Source organism: Python bivittatus, unplaced genomic scaffold (genome assembly GCF_059951505.1).
Source record: "Python bivittatus isolate LINGU-HERP-01145 unplaced genomic scaffold, Pbiv_v1 ctg000430_np1212, whole genome shotgun sequence".
Lineage (NCBI taxonomy): Eukaryota > Metazoa > Chordata > Lepidosauria > Squamata > Pythonidae > Python > Python bivittatus.
Genome location: NW_028277071.1, coordinates 1,300,435 through 1,323,313, shown reverse-complemented (window position 1 = coordinate 1,323,313; position 22,879 = coordinate 1,300,435). Strand labels below are relative to the sequence as shown.

General features: G+C 44.8%; 1 protein-coding gene across 1 annotated transcript; it reads right to left on the bottom strand.

Annotated features, from left to right (window-relative positions):
- Positions 1 to 142: 142 nt before the first annotated feature.
- SUPT16H (SPT16 homolog, facilitates chromatin remodeling subunit) lies at positions 143 to 19,317 on the bottom strand. Its single transcript, XM_007429330.4, has 26 exons — positions 19,174 to 19,317; positions 14,833 to 14,925; positions 14,544 to 14,714; positions 14,060 to 14,212; positions 13,834 to 13,980; positions 13,157 to 13,308; positions 12,560 to 12,732; positions 12,347 to 12,437; positions 12,181 to 12,254; positions 11,921 to 12,033; positions 10,618 to 10,683; positions 10,135 to 10,230; positions 9,731 to 9,846; positions 9,339 to 9,492; positions 8,940 to 9,067; positions 8,490 to 8,625; positions 8,200 to 8,326; positions 7,818 to 7,936; positions 7,293 to 7,418; positions 7,083 to 7,195; positions 6,229 to 6,304; positions 5,667 to 5,836; positions 5,148 to 5,277; positions 4,568 to 4,697; positions 1,787 to 1,864; positions 143 to 1,050 (listed from the first exon to the last, which is right to left on the bottom strand). Exons 1-26 carry the CDS (start codon positions 19,237 to 19,239, stop codon positions 893 to 895), a joined length of 3,156 nt encoding a protein of 1,051 aa, XP_007429392.1. The 5' UTR covers positions 19,240 to 19,317; the 3' UTR covers positions 143 to 892.
- Positions 19,318 to 22,879: the final 3,562 nt, after the last annotated feature.

Below are 22,879 nucleotides of genomic sequence, written 5' to 3'. Positions count from 1 at the left end.
TAGGGCAGGAAATGCATTTAATCCGTTCCCTCTGCAACCCTCAAACGCTTGCTCGCCGGAGACCAACTTGTCAACCCTGGAAACAGATAAATACAAACAGAGCTTGACAATTAGAAAAAGGGGAAAGGGGAACCAATAAATGAAAAAAAAAAAAAGAATAAAAAGAAGAAGCAAGAATCCTTTCTTTCACTTGAGTCCTAATTCCCCAGTCCTGGTTGCGTCTTTATGGAAGCTTTTTGTATTCCTTTCCATCACTGCTCCAAGATGGGTTTCCTGCTGCCGCTGGGCCCTTGCGTTAGAAAAGTGCAACACGATCCCACTCTTCCCCGTTGGTTCAAAATGCCAAAAGAACGAGCAGTCAGCTTGAACTTCAAGTTCTCGACTCTGGTGTAATACTTAAGTCAACCGGCTCCTCATTCCAATGCTTCCAAAAATGCAGACATGGGGAACAGGAAAGAGTCGCTAGCAGAAGGGTGTTCTGAGTCGATATACCCCAAGGACAGAGGGTAATGGAAAAGGGTAGGTGGGAGCTGCAGAGAAGCATCATAATTCATGCCAGATTCCTGAGTCTCACCCAAGACAGCCTCCTTGCCCCCTCCCCAGCACAGTTTTTGTCCACCGTTAACCCAAGAACACAGCCTGGAATTCTCTCACAGCAGATTGGTCCATGCGAATGGTCAGAAAAGACGCGGGGAAGAAAACTGAAATATTCTCCAGAGAAACAAAAGAAGGGCGAAGGGTTGGTGTGTATGCGGGAAAGGTGAAAAAGTTTGTGGGGAGGAGCCGGCCGCCCCCGGGCCCTAAAGATTGGCTGACAGAGGAGGCCTCCATAGCCCCAACTCCCCCCTCCTCCCCCCCAAATTGACTGATGGGAAAGGTTTGTCATCCCCGTCTACTTCCTCTTCTTCTTAGGCGGGGCAGAACTTCGGCCAGGACTACGACTGTGGGAACTGCGATTATGCCCCGAACTCTGGGAGGAGGGACCCTTCCTCTTGCGGCTGATGGAGCGGCTTTGTTCCTCCTCCTCCTCGTACCGACTCTCTCGATCAGCTGCAGCGAGAGATGAAGAAATCAGATCCTCTGCAGAGCATTCACAGCACGCACCGAGCCTGCTCACATTTTTTCTGTTATTTGATTTGCATGGCTGCCCACTCAAAATGTCTCAGGGGCGGTGTACAATTCAAAACTTGAAGCTAAAATTAAACTGTCATAAATATAGTAAGGTTCATGGTACAAATTCCACCAGACAACTCAATAATCAACACAGTCATGAGGGGTGGAACCTACCAGTGCCTGGGGGGAAAGCCAGGTTTTTAAAGCCTTATGCAAGGCCCACAGGATCAGGGCCATCTGGATCAGGGCAGATGCAGCCAGAGGAGGCATGTCTTTTGGGTCCCACAAGGTGGCACTGCTTAAGAGACAGGACCTGGAGCATGCCAACTCTCTCAGATCTTTACTGGACCGACTGAGAAGAGTGGAGAGCGGAGGTCCCACAAACCACTTGGCCCTGGGCCATGAAGGGCTTTAAAGGTGATAACCAGTGCCTTGAATTACACTCAGAAGCCCACAGGCAACCAATGAACTTGCGAAGTGCCGCTGTTACAAGGCCGTTTTGAGGTGCACCCAGATCTATTTGTGTCCCTACTTTCTGGATTGGCTGAAGCTGTAGGCCCAAGTTTAGTGTTCCTTTCCATGTGTCAAGAAAACGGGCCCAAAGCAGCTTCACAGGCCCAGTTTTGCACCAAGATGTTTCCAACAGAGAACTGGAAGAGGGAAGGGTGTTCACCTTTCCGTGCTTCTTCCTCCAGTTCGTCCCAGTCTTTCCCACTCTCCTCCTCGCTGCCCAGGGACTCTTTGGAGTAATCTGTCAAAGAGAAGAAAGGCTCAGAATTGGCTGACATACAGAAAAGCTAACGTGAAGCACAAGTCTTGAAGGAGCAGCATGCCTTCAGAATCACAGGCTGACTCCCTTAAATGCGAGTGGCTGGGGAGCAAGAATGGAAAGATTAACTCCCTCCCATCCAGGCTTGAGCACTTCCAGGATGCAACTGGCTGGCCATTGTGAGAGACTCTTCTTATGAGGGGAGCCAATTGCAGAAGTAAAGCCAAGTGTTGCCAAGTTTTCTACAGGTTAGGGGTCAGAGGCAAGCTGTGAGGGCTGGGGCAAGGTGAGTTCAGCCCACCTGCACCCTGATACTCTGGGTGTTCAGTGCTATTTGTAGCCAAGTAACATCCATATGACAGCCAGTTTGGTGTCGTGGTTAAGGCACCAGGCTAGAAACCGGGAGACTGAGTTCTAGTCCCACCTAGGCACCAAGCCAGCTGAGTGACCTTGGGCCAGTCACTTTCTCTCAGCCCTAGGAAGGAGGCAATGGCAAACCACTTCTGAAAAAAACCTTGCCAAGAAAACTGCAGGGACTTCTCCAGGCAGTCTTCAAGAATTGGACACAACTGAATGGATTAAAAAAAAAAAAAGCAACCATAATTACAGCCTTAAACCTGGATCTGATCCTTCGAGGTTCCAAGGATTTATTGATTTATTATTGATTCATTAATTTATATTAATACATTCATATATTAATTTATAGGAGGCAGAAGTATTAGGTATGTTCACTGTCTTGAGTTATATAAAAAAAGGCAGGATAAAAATATAATAAGCAAGAAGATTGCACAAACAGATTATAAACAATGATATAACAGAATCACCAAAATGATTCACTGGAATATCTGTAAAAATTACCATCTGCCAGTAATGAAAAATTGGTGGGAACATATAGTAGTCGAAAATGAGCAGGTTAAAATATTATGGGATTTCCCATCTCTGCACATTCCATAATTTTCTTAATAACTTCCTCCTGCATAGGTACTTTTTCATTTTTCCAGTTTTTAGCAAATACAATTCTAGCCGCTGTCAAAACATTTACAATCAAATATTTCAGTTCTTTACTATGTGTTTCAGGTATAATTCCTAATAGAAATGTCTCTGGTTTAAAGTCTATATGTTGTTTTGTCATTTTTTCCAACCATGTGTGGATTTTAATCCAATATCTTTTAGCTTCTGGACATGTCCACCACATATGGTAATATGTGCCGGGCTTCTGATGACACTTCAAATTAACATTTGAAATTAGAGAGCAAGAAGATAAACAATTCTATATGATATGGGATCTGTTTTATCAATGGTTGGATGAAAAGATATAGTAATGTAATAGATCAGCAAATTATATAATAGAAACTTGACAAACTGATATAAATTACTATATATATATATATATATATATATATAATCAATGGATAAAAATGATATAAATCTTATTATGAAAGCTGGTGTTATAGACTAGTAACAAATGAATAATAATTGATAATTGATAAATATATAAATATGTGTTAGATAGATGACATGAGATTCTATATAAATGATGAGTGAAGACTATGAAAGGATGGCACAAATGATTGGTAACTGGCTGACACACGGTTTAAAATGGAAGATGGTTTTTTTTAATGCTTTTTATGTTATTGTTTGTATGTGTTTGTTGTAAAAAATAAAAAAAAAAAAAAAATATTATGGGATTTCCGAATACAAACTGATAAAGTCGTGGCACACAACACACCAGATTTAACTGTGGCTGAAAAGAAGAAAGTGTGGATAAATGGTGTGGCAATACCAGGGGATAGTAGAATAGAATTGGAGACAATCACAAAATAACAAGATCTGAAAATCAAAGTTGAGAGATTATGGCATAAACTGGCAGTGGTGGTCCCAGTGATTATCGGCACTCTGAGTGCCATACAAAAAAGCCTTGGATGGCACTTAGGAAATCTGCGCATTGACAAAATTTCCATATGTCAATTACAAAGGGCCACACCGCTTGGATCCACACATATATTACACCGATACATTACAACATCCTAGGTTCTTGGGAAGAACTCAATCTGAATGAAGGCCAATGCCAGCTAAAGAACTGGCAGCTGTGATTTCATATTGTTGTGTATATAACAACAACAATTTAGTCAATAATTTAGATTGTAGGGGAAAGGGAGGGGGGCAGGAGATGGAAAAGAGCTCTTTTGTTGACCTCTTCCACAACAAGAAAACCAAAGAAGCTTCTGAAGAGAACAGGCAGAATGGTGGCAGAGCACCAAGATGGATGTGTGCTTTTCTGAACCTGGATCTCCGTTCAAGCAGTCTTCTCCAAGTTTCTAAGCTTACAAAGAGGCCTGTCAACTTCTGAGCAACATGATTTCCTAAAGAAAACCAGGTTGTTATCTTCATAAACTTAGCACTTTGCTTCACGGAAGGAGGCAAGACTTGTCAAATAGAGGTCAAAGGGCTGGATTTACTGAAGTATTTGGTCAGCATTTAAAGGACATGGAGGATTAAGCAAGATATGCTTCAACAGAGAAGGAAACATACCATGCTGGAAGAGGACAGAGAGAGTCCAACGATTAAAGAAGAAAGAACAAGAAGAACGGCAAATGTTGATGGCCCAGCAAGTAATCTCACATGCCAAGGACAGGAATCCACGTGCCAAGGGCACGTCAAGAGTGAACCTCCCTCTTTCCTCACCTGATTCTTCTGCCTCTGAAGAGTAGTCTTCATCACTGTCTTCTTCCTCATCTTCATACTCTTCCTCGGAAGGGTTGAATGTCTCGTCCTCTATCTCAGACTCAGATTCCCCAGCTTCAGCATCACTTCCCTGGAAAAAAGGGGGCACAAATGGCATCTCTTATGGAAATCAAGGCAGTCAGGTTGATCTCTCTTATGGACTTTATGGCTTAGTACAGGACAACGATTCCCCTTTACCCAGGGTCCAAAATCAACAGTATATAACAGGAATTTGAACAATTCCAATCTCCTAATGGAGAACAACATTTTTTTAGAGATCTAGGACCCCTATGAAAGAGATATGCCTGAGGAAGGCGTGCTACGATTCTAGATCTATAGGACAAATGTTCTGCAGTGCTATCTCTATAGTCTGTAAAAGTACATAACCCAACCCAACCCAACTCCATCACCAATTTTCCCCGTCCACCAAGCATTCTTTCAATCTCTGGCATTAAAATCCCTCTACCTTTCAGAGAAAGGGAGTGGGAGAGGCTCTGGGCTCCCCACCATTCTAATACCCAGGTTGGTTCATCCAGCATACCTCTCCCTCTGGCTCAAGGAATGACCAGCCACCTTGCTCAAAAAAGCCTTCCGGGTCATCTACAATTGTTTTCATGATTTTGGTCCAATTGAGCGATTGTACCCCTTCGGTGTATTTAATGTCGCAAGAGCTGATGCAAATGAAAAAGAAAGAGATGAATGTATAGCTTTCACCACAGTGTGAACTGCTCACACCCACTTCTCAAAATGAGCTCCATTCACAAAGCAGGGTGTGAATGTATTTCACTTCTGTGCTAAATACAAACTAATGAGGGTGGAGGTACACTATTGCTACTCCCCCTGGATTTTTCATTGGCACTGGAAGAACAAAAAACAGTGGCATCACAGTAGAAACACTGCCTTTGAGAAGAACTCTTGACCGAGCAATTTTTTGTATTACCCAAAATGTCTCTTTTGTCACAAACTCTAATGAAACTTCCACCAGCATCTTAACACAACAATTATGATCACAGGAAATTGTACCAATGCAGGGGGATATGCCACCTATGCCTCTACTCACTTAAGCCACTCCTTGATGGGGTCGAGAGAGGCCACAGGAATGGCATTAATCATTGTGACCTTCTTGCTGTAGTCCTTGTAAACGATGACCATGTCGAAGTTCTTCAGATGGAACTGCACACGCTCAAAATGAATCAGCTCCACCTCATCCAGCGTTACCACAAATGGAGGCTGTAGGTAGGGAGGGAAATGGGTTGGTCTTTGAGACATTTGATGGCAGGGGAGAGATGCCCTAGACTACAATGGCTGCAGACTTTTCTTCTCAGATCTCCCCCATACTCCCCGTACTCTTAGAGTACGAAGAACAGTCAGTAAATACTGTATCACTGTTAACAGGAATGCAGATTAAGAGAGCATGAACGTTTGAACTACCTGATGATTTTAGAAGGCCTACACACATAATAGGAACCAATTCCTCTTTGTGGGTGGAAGGGCAACTCATGCCAATTCTTCAGAATTGCAGCTTTCTAAGTTCCTAGCCCCTATGGCCAGATCCAGGCAAAGCTGAGGCCATTCCTTTCCCAATTTTATTTTCTGCCTATCCCAAACAAATGCACACTCACCCATTCAGTACAATTCACCAGGGCACTGCTGGTTGGTTGAAGCAGACAGGTGCTCCGGTAGGGGGCGCCATTGAACCTATCACATGAGATGAGGGAGGCAAAGAGCAGACAGCGATAATCCCATTATATGAAAGATTTACATAATCTGAAGAGAAATCAGTCTAACCCTACTATGTTAATAGGCAGTAGCAGGTGTCTGTAGTGCTTCTGATGCAAAGGGAAAATGTGTGTCAGAGTGCATAGGAGAGCAAACTTAACACCTGCCTGCAAATCCTTAAAAGAGCTGTACAATCCTAGGGAAAGGTGTGGCTGCCTTAAGAGGTCTTAGATAGTTGCAGTGTTTGTCTTGCAAAACACCTTCTTGTTCTTGAATGCAAAGTGCTGTGTCTATGCCCTTCTCCCTGGCCAAGCACTCACTGTGGGCCAAAAGCTCTTTGGAAAGGTTGACAAATCATGGAAGCAAAAGGAAAGGATGAAGAAGTAAACAAGTGCAGTATACTTTTTCCAAAAGCGGTTTGGAGATCACACACAGATGGGGGAAAAAACAGGAACCAGGGAAATTCTTCAGGGGATTATTCCCTGGCACTAGCCACAAGTCGCCTTTTCTAGCCTAATAACAACTTACTGGACCCTTGAGAAGAGGAGTGGAGTGGAATGGAACAAATAAGATGTTGAACAACAGTATATGTCCTTACTCTGTTAAGTGTTCAGTGGCTCAATCCTTTACTTTTGGCTTGTTACCTGGATGCTCTCTACCTTGAAATTCACACACCCTTTCTCTTTCTCACATGAGCTCAAATGACCAGCCTCTTGCAGCACTGAAACCAAAGCCCCCAGACCACAGCAGTCCTTACCCCAGCTCTCGGAAGGGAACCTCGAATTCCAATTCCTCCTTGGTTAGAGATTCTACCTTCTCAATGAAATTCTTGAACGCTGTTTTCAGCTTGTGTCTCATCTCACGTTCCATCTGTGCCAAAGAGGATCAATTACAGGGAGCATCAGTCACATGGCCCCAACTGGTCTGCCTGCTTCCCACTCCGCCTAGACAGGCAGCCTATCCTCACCTGCTCAGCGTAGAGGTCGTCCCGATCATGCATGTGCTGGTGCTTGCCCAAATCGGTCGTGATTTCGCCCACCTCTGTGTAAAACTGCACATCTGTGTGGCGTTTCTTCCCAAACATAATGGCATTCTGGAGGGCAGACAGGGAAGTGACAAAGCTTCAGGTCTGCGCGGAATTATAGTATGGAAAGTCTGCACTTAGGTGAGAGGGTGATTCCTCTGCGTGGTTTATCTTCTACTGGCCATGGGGGTGGGAAGCAAACAGGGCAGAAACACCAGTTGCTTTTCCCTGACCATAAATGAGTCAAGCTTCTCCTCAAGATGATGCTTGCACTAGCAGGAGATGCAAGCATCGTTTTCTGGGTTTGCACCACCTCACAAACTGTCCACAAAGAATGGGCTTGCAGAAAGTGCTAAGTTAAAATGCAGCAAGTTGTGTGAATGGAGAAAACTGTCTGGCCTCTATGCTTCCACCTGTGAGGGCTTTCTCAGCACTGCACTCTCTCCTAGCTCAAGCAGGCAAGGATACCTTCAGATGAAAGTGAAGCACAATGATCATCTCCCCATCACAGGGCTGGAACACAGCATGCTTGATGTTGTTGTACAGGATGTCCACTTTGTCTCCCCGCACAGAGGTAAAGCGGAAGCCTGCCAAGGAAAAGCTGGAGTCAGGGGCAAAGGCCATCTGCTGCCAGGTCAGTCTGGAAATGCCAGCAGAACCGCCCCAGGCATGGAAATGAGCAAGATGCAAACTGTGCAAAATTCCAGGGATGGGGTTGCTGAGGAGATGGGTGGTGATGCCCAGAGGAATCCCTTTCCATGTTCTGCTTTTGAGCCACCTTGCCTTAAAATAGTAATAGTGGCCTTCTGCCCCTGAGGGGCAGCTCTGTACTTCTCACAGCCCCCTTTACCATTGACATGGGCTTCCAGAGACCCCTGCATCCGCTTCTGGGCAATGTTGGGACGGATATAGAGATCCTTCAGTTTCGGGTTGCTGCGGTTTAGGTTGATCACCAGAGAGTCTTGTTTGACAATTCCCTGGGGAAAGAAAAAAGGTTCAACTACTTCTGCCCACAAAGCCCCTGTGTCTGCTAAGGGTCCCCTCCTGGGTGTTGTCCTCAGCAAACGTCACTCCAGACACACTGCAATTTCTCCAGCCGTCTTTGGGAGATGCATGCCTGGAAACCTCTCCCTGGCTCACCTCCTTTTCTTTCTCCTCAGCTTCACGGGTTTTATAACGCTTCTGCACCTCCTTGATGATGCGGAAGGCATTCTGGAGGTTGAGTGCTGGGACCGTCTGCTCCCCAGGTGTTTTTATGTTGGATGCCCGATATGTTCTGAAGGAAGAGCAGCATTAGCATTAGCAAGTGCCCAATGATGACCCTGAATTCTCTTGACTGGGCTGCTAGGAGCCTCTTTTGAAGACTGCAACATGAAGGAGGGGGAGGGAGAATGCCTGGGGTGCAGACGTTGGGGCCTTTAGGAATTCCCATTCATCAGGGCAAATTAAAGAAGGCTGCTGATCTCTTGTCAAGGCATGGGCTCCAACTCAAGACAATCAAAAGGCAACTAAAAATACCAGCCCTGAAGCCCAACTATAAGCGCACAAACTGCTGTCACTGTAATGGTGACACCATCCCAATTGACTCACATTTCTTTCACAAAAGTGGCTTCTGGGTTAGGAAAGATGTTGCCCTCGTTGCGACCCAAGGCACTGCCAGGACAGTAGAAGTTGATCCTCAGGTACGTGTAGTCACCTTCTACTGACATGCTGATGTTCTGTATGAGAAAACCAGGGAGGAGAGCATTCTGAAGTGTCTGCTTTCATCCCGCTCCAGTGACAGCCCCCCTCCCGTTCAAGTGACAGGGTGCCCCTTTCTACACACAACCCTCTCCCAAGGCCACAACCATACAAAGAAATAGCCTCTGTTTATTTTTCACACTTCCGTTTCAAAGCCATTATTGGCTCCTACTTTCACTGAGTTGCACTTCTCTTAAGACTGAGTAAACCTCACCTTCCCACTCTAGCCAGGGACAGAAGTTCTTATACCTTGATGGTAGCAATGTGGAATGGAGTAGCAATGCCAAAAACAGGCATGATGACAGTCTCATACTTCTTGTCAATGTAGATCTTCATCTCCCGAATATAAGGCTCCTTAGGCATCAGAGACGGGTTCTTGTAGGACACGTTTGACTTGCGAGCTCTGTGAAGTAGCAGAAAGGGTGGAAACATCTGACAGTGTGGAAGGTTTCCAGCCATCTCCTACAGGCCTTAGGAAAGATGGCTTGCAAGCAAGCGCAAATATTTTTGGGAAGAGGGACACTTACACCCATCTCCCCCAAATGACCAGCAGCTGCTCTTCAGCTGCACATCACATGCCCACCAGGCAGAAACAGGAGAAACCCACTATCACCACCATTGCACACAAGCCTTTGGCTTACTTCTGGATCTGCTGCTCCCCCTTTTGTTCTGTTAGGCGTCTCCGGGCTTCTTCGTTTAGCTGCATTGCCAGCTCTTTCTGATGCGCCCGGCGTTTCTCTTCAGCTGTCAACTCATTCTGCAAAGATGAGTGATTGCTGCTCACAAAGCATTGGAAGATCCCTCTCTCCACCCCTTCTTCAATTTACTACCTCCATCTTCTGTGACCTGGCATGACATTGGCCATGCAGAGAAATCTGGGAGTTGTAGTCCCACAGCCACAGGGGGAGGGGGGAGAGAGCTTGAGGAAATGTGGTCCAACCAATGAGCCAGCAATATCTCACACGAAGGCATGCTCAGTCTTTTTTCCACTGTTAAATGATACAACCCCTCCTCCTCTTCCCCCAATCCACCTAAACTTCTCTACCCGTGTTCTTTCTGGCAGCAGGGCTGCCCGCGAGCCACGCCCAAGGAGGATTCCTTCTGTATCATCTTCTTCTTCCTCTTCCTCCTCATCCTCTTTCTGTGACAAAAAGGAGAAATCAGAACGTAAACATACATATGGGACATCTTATTCGAAAAGGCGAAACAGAGTTTTTGTTTCTAAACTTATTCTGCAATATTAGAAATTTCTCACAAAATGTAGAAGGCTCCTTCATACTAAAGATTCAAAAGGCAAGTTTTAGGAAAAAATGCCCTAAATGTGGTTGTAAATGACCTTTTTGAATTGGTGTTTGAAAATGTAAAATACCTCACAAAACCCTTTACTGTGAAAGTTACAGGGCTGAGAACTGAAAATGTGACATTCCCAAATCTGGCAAAGTGATCTAGGGGTCACGTGCCATCTATCCCACTCAGGTTCTTTAGAGCCACTCTGCTTTTCTGGACCCCACCAAGCTCTCAGACGTACCTTCAGTAAAATGCTGACGTTCTTAACCTTCTTTTTGACAGATGTCAAGAGAGTAGCCGGACCATCCTGAGAAGAGAAAAAAACAATTCAGCAGGCAAACAGCTGCAGGTTGGACTTCCTGACATACTGAGTGCCCTGCCTCAACTGGGAGTTAGCTGCTGCCATTCTAGTAGACCAAACAGGAAGACAGAAGCAGAAGTGGTTGCTCTTGCTGAAAGGGAACAATCTGCCTTTGACATTTTCCAGCTGTCAATTCACCCCTCTTTCCTGAGTCCTTAAGATTTCTGAGTTTTCTTCCTTCCTTTAACACTTAGGACATTATATTAGCAGAACTCATTAAAAAGATACAAAATAAGCTACTTAGAATCCAAATCGGACTAATACAGCTGGCCTGAAAATTAGAATTCCTCAGAGAATCCAAATCACCCAAACAGTGGTGATCAGGTAAGGCAGCTATGCTTGACCTATTATCAATCTGAGTTGAGTGAGTCTGGCTTGCTCTCTCGCCTTTAAACCAGGATTGGTTTTCTGTTCCTGGGGAACGGACAAGTAGGAAACTGGTATCCAAAAGCGGAATGGCCCATTTGGCTATGTTTATGCTTGGATGGGATGGTGATGTGACAGATTCCTGCAACAGTAGAAGACCACCAGAGTAGCCTTTCTCAGCCATGGACCCACTCCAGAAGTTTGGATTTCAGCTCCCAGAATTTCCCAGCCAGCATGACCTTTGTTGAAAATTCAGGGGGTTCAGGTTGATGGTCTTGGTTTGCATAATATAGCAGGCTAGGCTAAAGTAAAACTGTGTAGTTTAGAATCCAACAACTTGAAGAAACCCACCCACCTAAAGGTTGTCCAGGATGGAGGATGTTGGCCTAGGGAGAGAAAACATGCAATCCATCCGATCATGGTCAGCCTGATGACTTTATTCCGAGAAAAGGGTGAACATAAGTAGACCAAGAGAGCTGAAGAATAATGAAGTTATCCAATTTTGCTTATCACAGGACAATGCAGGGACAGAGGTGAACTTTCTTAGAGTAAGTCTCCAGAATTCTGTAAGTTCTGGTGATGGTGCTATACTCAGTTTTAATGTCATTTAGGGAGCGCAAGGAATAAAGAATTCAGGGAATATGTGATTGTGATCCTGAACCTAGGCTTTAATAGTAGAGGAATCACTCTCTTTGCAGGGAGAACTATCAACTTAAGGGAAGAAACTCCCTCACTGAAAACAAGGTCACAACTTTCCAAGACCTTTGTCTGCTCCAGTCATCCACATCCCTTGCATCTTCACTCTCCTTGCACCCACCTCTTCCACCAACACAGTGTCCCCAATGAACAGGGCATAGGTTTTCTCCTCAGGTTTCTTCCCCTCTCTGTTGGGCAGGTCAGAGAGCCCCACGTTGAGGCTGAACACCATCCCTGGGCAGACAGAACACAGCTTCATAAGTCAACGAGCTACCCAAAGGGGCCTCTGAACTACCTACCCACAACAAAGGTGAGCTTGCGTACATGGGTGAACTGAGAGGACAAAGGACCCACCCCATATTGTATTTACCCAAGACTCACCTTTCTTGAGACGATACTGGTTTTTGCTATTGATCACAAGGGATCCCTCTCGGAACTCAATGCCCATGGCAAACCTAGGGAAGAGAGGGAGGGAAACAGTGAGTCCTCCTAAGCGCACTACTTCTGAGTTTAACTTTGCAGCTCTTCAGGAAGAAAGGCCTGTTACCCCAAGTTCTTGGTGATTTTACTCAAGAGTTCTGGTTTCTGCTTCTTCACCATATCCATGACAGCAGCATAGACCTCACACAGCTTCACACCTAATATAATGGGAAACAGATTAGAGGGAAAAAAGAGTACTCCACCCCACAGGAGCTGTTCTAGATGCTCCCTCTGATGAAAAGCAGGGCCTTCCTGGAGCCTATAGCTCGCTTCCACTCACCGTGTCGCAATTCTTTCAGCATTTCTTCCTGCAATTGTAGCAGGAAGGCATAGTTGTCCTGTGTTTCCTGAGGTGGATCCACCATGAGTGTGCGCACCAGATTGGAGCAGTAGGATTTGTAACGTATGCCCATGGCACAAGTGACAGTCCCAAAGTGCATATAGCTCTTCTCACTGAGGGCAGAGAGGCCAAGGTCAGAAGCAAGAAAACAAGACGCCAGCACAACATTTGGACCCTTAAAGACGTCATCCTGACAATTTATGCTGCCCTTAAATTTCTCGGAAGGAGAAAATGTAAACAGGGTATGGGTAAATAAAATCCAATCAAATGGAAGTATTTTTAATTTCTTTGCTCTGTCTTCCCATCCTGTCTACTGAAGGAATCTGGACCGCATAACTACAGATTGCAAATTGTATTTGTAAATAGGACTTATTTTAATGGCAAACCAGGACACTTTAATGGTTTGTTACGACCTGTTTGCATATGATTTCATTCAGAAGAGATGAGGAATAACACTGGAAACTTCATTTACACATCACCCTGATCAGAAAATAATCTGATTCCTAAGAAAAGCGATTTGTATGCAAATTTGCCTACCTGACAACACTGAACTTGAGATTGTAATTCCCTCCACTTTGGATAATTGGGGGGTAACACATCTCCACGGTGGAAGGGTCAGCTCCAGAGAGATATTTCTTTTCCTCAATGGCCTTCTCTACAGATTCGGCCAGCTTGCTGTGTCGCACTTTCTGCCAGATGATGAAGATTTGGAGGTCATCGAACAGGGCAGGAAAAGCCCCTTCAAATTATACTTGAAGAAATGATTGCTTGGCGGATGCTGCGATGCACCCACTGGACCTGGGGAAGACTGATCCCCAGAGAACCGAGACTTGGCCAATATATTTGTTCGACATGCACAGCAATATGGAGAGCAGTAAGAATGTTCTCTCCTCTGACCTTAAAAATGTTGACTCTTTCTCTTACCCCTTAAAAGAAAAAGTGCACACAGCCAGCATAGTCTTCTGCTTTTATTACCCCCCCCATTGGAAAAAGCAGTGCTATGGCCTCGTGCCCAGTTTGAGACAGCAGAAGGAAGCAGAAAGACGAGTTAGACAATGGCCACATTATGTTGGGAAACAGCTAAAGAACAATGCCAAAATCCAAGGAGGAAAGGTGAGCTTCATAAGACAGTCCACCGCTCCCACTTTTCAGAAGGCCAAATATTCCATTTCACACAGAAGCCACTCCTGTAGTGTCCAGGTTTCTCTCCTCACCTCATCAGCGTCCACAATCTCCATGACTCGTTCCTTCAAGAACTTGGTGAAGACCTCTGAAGTGATGGCAGCAGCTTTACGCATCAGGGCAAGCTCCCCGTCCTCTTTCACTGCCATTGTGTAGGCCACTACAGCGCTGATGTCCACCTGCAGCAGAGTCAGAGGAAGGTGAGCAAGAGCCCCAGTCGCTGAGCCAGAGCACTCTGGCAGAGTCTGCTGTTCTCACCTTCTCAAAGCCTTCCTTGTTGAGAGCCTCATTCCAGCTGTTCATGAATTCCCCAGGGAACTTGTCTTTGCTGAAGACCCCAATGCGCTTGCCATTCTTGCTGTTCTTGAGTGCATCGATCATCTTGTCAAAGTTGGCCTTGTTGCTTTCATTCTAGAGCAGGGAGGAAGAAGAAATTGGGGCTGGGTGTGAAGCAATTTCCAAGCCCATCTGCAAATTTCAGCCCTCCAAACTTTCTTTACTCCATACAGTACACCAGGGGTGGACCATCTGGGACTCTACACCATACCCCCTTTTTACACCCCTGAAAACCCCTCCAACTTCACCTTCATCCCATTGTTTCAAAACAGCAAGCATGTGAACGCTGTAGCATAATCCTAAAGTAGCCTTAATTCAGTTTAAAAAAAGACCACTCCGCCCACTCCCAAAACTCTCAAAAGGTTGTCCATCCCAGGTATAACACACAGATCCTGGTCCTATTTACCTTTTCCCGTACAAGCAGTGTGACAGCTGGCACCCCATTCGTATTCTCATTGCTTTTGCTGTTTGCAATCTGCTTCAGGAATTCCACCTTCTTTTTGCTGGCCATAAAGATGATCTTGTCTTCGCAGAAAATCATTATGGTGTCCGTGAGTTCATAGCCAAAAAGCCACGTCTGGGGAGCGGAGAAAAAAGGGCAAGTGATTGATGAGGACCTTCTCCCCACATATCCAAGAACCCCACCTTTCCCAAAGTGCTTGAGGCGATAGCATGCCAGCCACAGCCTTGCTTACCTGCAGGGCAGTGGACTTGGCATAGACAGTCTCTTCATCAACTCCCACTGAGACCACAATAGCATCGATAGTGGCATATTCATCTTCTCCTTTCTGCAGGGAAACAAGAACCCCAGCTTCAGGCAGAAATTTTGCTACTTAATGGCCAAAGTTCAGTGAATTTTCCCCATAAAAAGCTGCTGTGTATGTGGAAGATCCAACATTTGGTGGAAACTCATTATCTCAGTGCAAAAAAAGAGCCTTTAACTCTCTGGATAGCCCTCTCCCACACCCCTAAACGGCAAAGGTAGACAAGGGTAGAACATACGCCTTTATAGAGAAGCTTCCAAAAAGCAGTAAGCTGTTCACTGAACCTGCCCCCAATGATTTCCAGGTGCAGCGACTGATACTCAAGATTCCAGCTATCCCCTACCTCCTCTCCATCAAACAGGTCTCCTTTAATTGTTTCTTGTGCAAAGATAGGCCCATCCTCGTTACTTGAGCAACAGCACCCAAACCTGACATTGACAGTATCAGTGGTTTACCAAGATGTTATAGTGCATTCCTATCTTTGTGGAACCTGAGGTTAAGGGCATTAAAACAACAACAGTTGCATATGATACAGCCATTAACAAAGGTCTGCATTGCAGGGCTGTTTGCAAGTAACTCTCACACAACCCAGCTCTCCTTCTACAACATGGGTGGATCGGGGCCCACGCAGCAGGGCCCACCCTAAAATATGGTGATGAGACAGTCCGGTTTTCAATTTATAATGCCTCTGGACAACCCTGTAGTGCAGTGATAAAACACATAAAACCCGATCAATAGCATGGCTGTTACAAGTCATTACATTTCAGTGGGGATACTTAGCTATATTTGATGCAGATTAGTGGGTTTATTTATTTATTTTTAATTTATGCTTATATAAAACATTTAAGTAAGGACAGAGTTTGAAAGATCTGAGCTAGACTGAAATCTTGAATTTGTCAACTTAATTCTAATAGTCTCTGGAGTTATTGATGATGAGGAAAAAAGCCATTCAGATTTCTCAGATGGCTTTCAGGCCCAATTCAAAATGGTGACTTTAACCTATAAAATCTTTGGTGCCTGGGAATGCAGAATCTAGCCTTTCTCCATATAGTTCTACTGGAGACTCAAATTCATTCCTGGAGATTTGCTCTACATGCCTTCTCATATAGAAGCATAGGAGAAATCTACTCTGATGCCTCGGGGGTGGGGACTTCTGGTTTGCAAAATCTGTGCCAGAGAGGCATACTTAGTTCTCCTTGCACATATCCTGTTCCAGCCATTACATTTTATAATTTAAGAAAATAATGCCAGTTTTTCCTCATTCAAAGGCACATACCAATTTACTTCACTGAATTATTATAGAAAAGATTAGTTACTTTGTTGATGCTTTAATTTGCTGTAATACCCTTTTCCCTGCAGAGGTTTAGGTACTCTAGGAACTCAGTTTACCAATAGCCCCCCTGTATCTAGATGATGTCAATTTGTCTATTTAAGCATGGATGCAAGAATACAGTATTGTACATTATACTGTAACTGCAGATGATTATAACAGATGATATGTTTTCTCTTTGAATACTGAACATGATTGGAGGTGGGACGTTATCCAGTTTTTCCACACTGAGCATCATGGCATCAAAAAGAAACAAAGTGAGAAAATCCTAATGCTTCTTACACCTTAGGTACTGAGCCTCCAAATGAGAAGTAAAGGCAGCAAGCAAATGACAAAGTTTGATAACTGGACTGTTAAAAGAGCTTTTAAAAAAATATGGGTAGGAGGCTGCTTGGCCTGAGAGCTATCTACAAGCCATTACTGGATGGTCCAAATCCTCACAGCCTATAACTGAACTTTACATGAAAAGGCAGTGTTTTATATCAGGGTCTTCTCTTCTACAAGGTCTCCATTACATGACATACTGGTCACCATATCAAGACTGGCCCAACAAAGTGAAAGTCTAAGAGGTGCATAAAACGATTTTCATGCAAATGAAAGCCACTCTCATTTTCTGATTTGTTATCTTCTACTCTCTAGTAGTTCCTCATTCCCCAAAACATAACTTATCCTCTTTCAAGATTCCCTGTCACACCATAACAACAGACTGAGATGCTAATCTGATCTTGAGCTGTCTTTTTCAGGAAGCTCTTAGATATCATATAGGAGAGTTTAGCTCAAAAGTCAGCTTTTTAAACACCATACTACATACTAGCATACAAGTTATTACTTGGTTAAGTTTTAATATTCTTTGCCACTGTTTCACTTACTGAAATACTTTTTTCTCTGAAACTGGAAGCTATAAATTGGCAACATGATTTTTTTGGAGGAGGGGGTCACTCTTCATACTCCACAGCCAACAACCTTATTTTTCATTTAAAGCAAGAACAAGATTATAACCCACACATCTGCAGAAGAATAGAAACTGGACTAATAGAAAGAAGCTTCATTTTACCTTATCCCCCTTTTTAAAATGTTTGGATCCACATGAAGAATTCTTCCATACTGGTCTTTGATATATTTTTGCACTGAATAATTGAAACAGTTTATCTAGGACTATATGGCACCTGCCATATATGCGAATATGATAAGAAATGTGCACTCCAGCCACAAGGAAAAAACAGGCACATTTCAAATGTTGCAGCTAATGTATTTGCAGTTAGGACTACAAGATTATAGTTTGATTAAGTTACCTACTTCTGAATATGCATTTAAGCACTCAATCTCATAGCCAGCTTGGCAAAAGGGTATGAGCAAAGACACAATTGTAACATGCATACAATAAAAATATGACATTTTAAAAGGGTAACATTATGTGAGCACAAGTAACACAAACTATCAGTTATTTTAAAGCCACTTTTTCATAGCTGATCAAAATAACCTGATGCATCTAGATGTATGTATCTAATTACCAGGCAAAGAAACATAATTGAGAGTGGAGACCGCAAAACAAATATAATGAAGTGACAGAGAGAACAGGAAAAAGTGTAATTGTTGACATTACACTGGCTTCAGTGTAATGTCAACAATGACAGGGTTCTTAGGAAGACTGAAGATACTAGGTAGGTTTGGACAAATCTCTTTCCTTATTTAAGTGTTCTCTTTGGCAAAAAAAGGAACATGATTATGACAACCAACTTCTTATGAGAATCAAGGAACCTTTCAAGTGCTTAAGGAGCATATCAAACTTACAATGATAATGTACACATATTTGAATGTATTCCTACAACTCAACTTCATCATTTCATGCCCTTCACTCTAGAATCAGAGAGAACAGGTCTTGACCTCCTGTGTGGCATCTTTTCAGGTATTTGAAGAGTGCTGTCATATCCCCCCTCAGTTGTCTTATCTTAACCCTAAACATCCTCATCCCTTCAATCTGTCTTCATAGGCCTTATGTTCTGATCCCCTGATAGTTGTTGTTGCCTTTCTCTGAACCTGTCCTAATCCTTCTGAAAGTGTGGTGCCCAGAATGGGTCACAATATTGGGGGGAGGGGGGGAGTGTCTAACCAAAGCACCAAAAATCACTACTACCAGAAATTTGGAAATTATACTTGTGTCACAAAAGCCTAAAACTGCACTCGCCTTCTTTGCAGCCACATCACACTTCATATTTAGCTTGCCCTCAATTGCTATTCCAGGATCTTTCCACCAGGACCGCAAGCACCCTCATCCTGGACTTCAGCCTTTGATTTTTGCTTCCTACACCACGAACTTCACACTTGTCTCTGTGAAAGTTCATTTTAACCCTCCCAGCCCGTTTCTCCAACCCGTCAAGATCACTTGAAGTTTCGTTCTGCCTATTGGGGTGCCCGTTACCCCAATGTAGCGCCATCTGAACTAGCCTTCCCACCCTGTTAATGGAAATACTGGACATATTTCTCTTCGCTGGATGTGTCCAAAGGGAGGCTCGGCTAGCGGTGCTGCAAGGCGACTTCCTGTACCGAGCAGGGCCTCGGCGAACTCCAGGCTGACCTCAGACAACAGCCATTAACGGGGAGAGGGAGGGAGCAGCCGTTAACGGGGGGGAGGGGGGGCAGGGACAGACCCGGCAGCTGCCCCGTCGGTTTAACCGTGTTTATTACTGCTCTGCGCTTTGCGGTCACTGGTTTCGGGTTTCAAGCCAGCCCGAAACGCGTCCCCGGGTGATACGATGGGACCCTTGGGCGCCCCTCGTGAACCCAGCCTGCCTTGGAAGGGAAGGATCGGGGGATGCTCTAACGGCCCCCCCGCCGCACCCGGGCCTCCCTCATCCCCAGCCGGAAGGAGGAACGGCGCCCGGGCGGGGAGGAGGACCCCGTGCCTGCTCTCCCGGCTCCCCTCGGCCCTCGCGCGGCCTGACCTGCCAGTTGCTGTAGAGGCGCGTGACGCGGCGGTAATACGCCTCGCGGTCCAGACTCAGCGCCATCAGAGCGGCTCCTCCGTCGCCCCGCCTCCCCGCCTCCCCGCCGCGACCTCTCTCCTCGTCGCGACCTCGGAAGTGAAAAGCCCTCACAGGTCTCTTTTCTCGCGAGAGTTCCCGCACAACTTCCGGCTACTTATTTATTCACGTCTTAGGTATCTTTACCGGTATATAAATACCCATATATTTCCACCTCCCTCCGCCCCTCTTCTTTATTTTTTATTTATATTATTTGTTTATTATTTCTTTCAAATACACAGGCCTGTATTTCTCCCATCGCGTTCGGAGGCAGAGCGCCCCCCTCTGTGTATATTTGTAAAAAAAAACAAATAATATCGATCAGTTTTATTACTTCTCGCGCGTTTTTTCCCTTAATGAGCAATAAAATGAGATCACGCATGTGCTGGCGAACGGCTTTCATCTAACGCCCGCACTTTCCGGATTGAGGCTCCCGCGCCTATCACGTGACGTTGAATGGCGCGAAGGTTTGTGGGTCACGCGATCCCCTTCCGCCTTCTCTCGCCCCTCCCCCCGCCTCAGGTTGTTCTGCTGGCTGTCCCCTTCGCTCTGCTTTCGCGCGCTCTGGCCAAGCGGACACGTGATCTCAGAAAACGCTCTGGCGAGAAAACCGCGCATGCGCACATGGCAAAGCCTTCGCTTCCGCTACATAGAGATAATAAAATAGCATAACAGTCTAAACTTCTGAGGGTCAAAATGCGTTTTTTTTTTACTGCATTAACTCAAAAGTCAAGGTAACTCAAGGCTTTTATTTTCTATTTATCCTGCAATGTTAACAGTGTGCTACATTACATAGTTGTCGTAAGCCAATTTTTCTCACTCACCATAACTTACCAATAGAGGCGAATATGTGTAGCTCAGGCTTGAACTGTGGAGTCTTTGGGGTTCTCTGAGCTACCCCAAGGACTCCATAACTTACCATTAAGGGCGAAGGACTATCTTTGCTTTTGAATGTAAAATCTATGGGCAGATAGATTCAAAACACAAACCAATTCTATGACTCCCTTCTCACTGCCGCCACCCTCCTTCCCAGCATAGATAAGTTACAAAGAACTTCAGTTTCTCTCAGATATGACAATGACCCAACCAAGTTATCCCAGAAGTACTGTATCCCAGGACGGAGATGGTTCGCTCTAATTTTTAGCTCTCGGCCCGGGGCTGCCTGACTACCACCTGGCGCATGCGCTGATGGTCATCTTTTGCAAAAGACCCTGAAACGTTGCGCCTCGGACGAGGGTCCAGTCAGGTCGTCCTCGCCTCTTCCCGCGGCTGCTCCTTAACGACTGCGAAGTTTCACGGGGAAGAGTTTGCACCTCCTCAGCACCTGAAAGCAGGGGAGGACTTTGCAAGGAACACAAAACGATTGCCACAACAGACCAGTTGCTAGGAGGGCTTTCAAGCCGGCCTCCCACACAGGATTTGGGGTGGAAAGGAGAAATTGCTTACTCTCTCCCTGGGCTCTGCGAGGAAAACCTCATACAAATACAGTAACTCTTATTGATGTTTAGGTTTAGGGTGCTGCGCAGAGCCAGCAGTTGCGGTCTGCCCCCCATAAGCCCCGGCTGTGACTTAGGCCAATCTCAGAATCCTCCAACATGTTCCACAAGCCAAAAGACTGCCAGGCCTTTCCTCTCTATCTCAAGTTTTGATAAAATACCTCAACCTTATGGGTGGCTGTTTCAAAATATCATGTAGCGAAGAGGCCAGCTGGAGTATTTTGAGAACTAAACAGGCCGTGAACAGAGAGATGTGCTCCACCTCCAGTAAAAACAGCACAAAAGAGGAATAAAAGAAAAGGAAAAATCTAGGGCAAGAAAGGAGGAAATCACAGGAGATAAAGTAGGAAGTTAACAAAACAAAAAACTGGCTATGTTTTGTTGCAAGAGGCATACCCTCCTAATCTAGCTGGCCAGAATACCTAAAGATGATTGGTTCCACAATGAACAAAACCAGAAAAAGTTTTTCAAATTTGTATCCTAAATTTCTTAAGTACAGGTAGTCCTCGCTTACCAACCACAATTGGTGCTGGCAACTCTGTTGCTAAGTGACGTGGTTGTAAAGTGAAATGTTACATGACTGTGCCTGACTTATATCAGTTCTGGGGTCCTCATTGACTTTGCTTGTTGGAAGCTGGCTCTGGAGGTTGCAAATGGCGATCATGTGACTGCAGGACTCTGACTGTTGTAAATGCACACCAGTTGCCAAATGCCTGAATCGTATTATGTGACTGTGGGGGGACACTGTGACAGCCGCAACTTAAAGGACCAGTCATAAGTCTCCTTTTTCAGTGGTGTCATAACTTTCAACAGTTGCTGAATGAGTGGTCGGTAAGCAAGGACTACCTGAATGTTTTGAGTCTGTTGAAAAGTTACACTGGAGCTTAATTATGACACAGTTAATAAGGGGAGAAAAGAAGGAAAATGGTTCTCCCAGCAAACTACAATTCCAGAGAGCAAACTTGCATTTACTAGGAATTGGGGTCATACCACTATTTAAATTGCCTCTAAAATTCCTTTTGTGGAAATGGCCAATTAGTTCACAACAGCTTTCCAACTCAGGGTGGAGATGCTGTTAAAAAAACTCATCAAAACCAAAAACTCAAGACCTGCCTTCAAGGCCCCCTTTGTAAGAAGCCAAGACCAACTTTCAAGAGCCAAAATGGTTTTGGTGGTTGTCTGGAATTTTGCAGCCCAGATGTAGTACCCCAGACCAGGAGTAAGTGGTTGTGTGAATACAGCATTGATGAACCAATTATTAACACAGAAGCAAGAAGCCAGTGTTGCTGCACATCTTCTGCTTATTTACTTAGAAGCAAGTCATGCCAAAGGCAGCAGATCTTACTCGCAGCTAAATGTTTAGAGGACTGTGGTTTCAGTGAAGGAAGTAGATCATTTCCAGATGGGGAGAGTGTGGCTAAGGTTAGTCACCATTTTCTGAACACAGAAGCTACTTCTCATGGAAGCTACCAGCTCCAAACATCTACTCCAAACCCAAGCTTTCCCAAGGTGGCACCCACCAGAAGTGTTGGACTACAAATGCCATTCAACCTTGTAATTAAAGATGGGAATTGGAGTGACTGGAGATACTTCCAGAAGGCACCAAGGTGAGAAATGGTATTCTATACATTTGTTTATCAAATTTCTAAGGCTACTTAATAATTAACTCTCTAGTGATTCTGGAAAGTGTGTTATGTTAAAAAAATGGATTCATAACAAATGTTAATCATCTTTGGTTTCTAACCATAAATGCTCATTGCCAGGGTCTCTCCAGACCTTATAATAACCAGAGTCCCTCAAGAGAGAGGAAGGCAGGAGAGGAGAACCCCTGAATGAAAAAAATTGTCATGTAATTATCAACTGAAGCATATATCCCTCTGGAAGGGGGGCTTAAAGGTTTAAAGGGGGCTATTCTTGGTGTTGTTTACTGAGGTTGACTGAACCCCAAGTGACACACGACAATGTCAAACTGTCCACTTGTCTTCCTCCTCCCAATGCCACCCTTAAAAACCTAGAGGGAAAGAGACCTGAAACAAGAGATACAGATCCCCAATTCTCAAGATTTTTTGTTTATGCAACTAATACAGTGCCACAAAGGAACAGGATGGGGGAAGGTCAGGTTTTGTGCATTT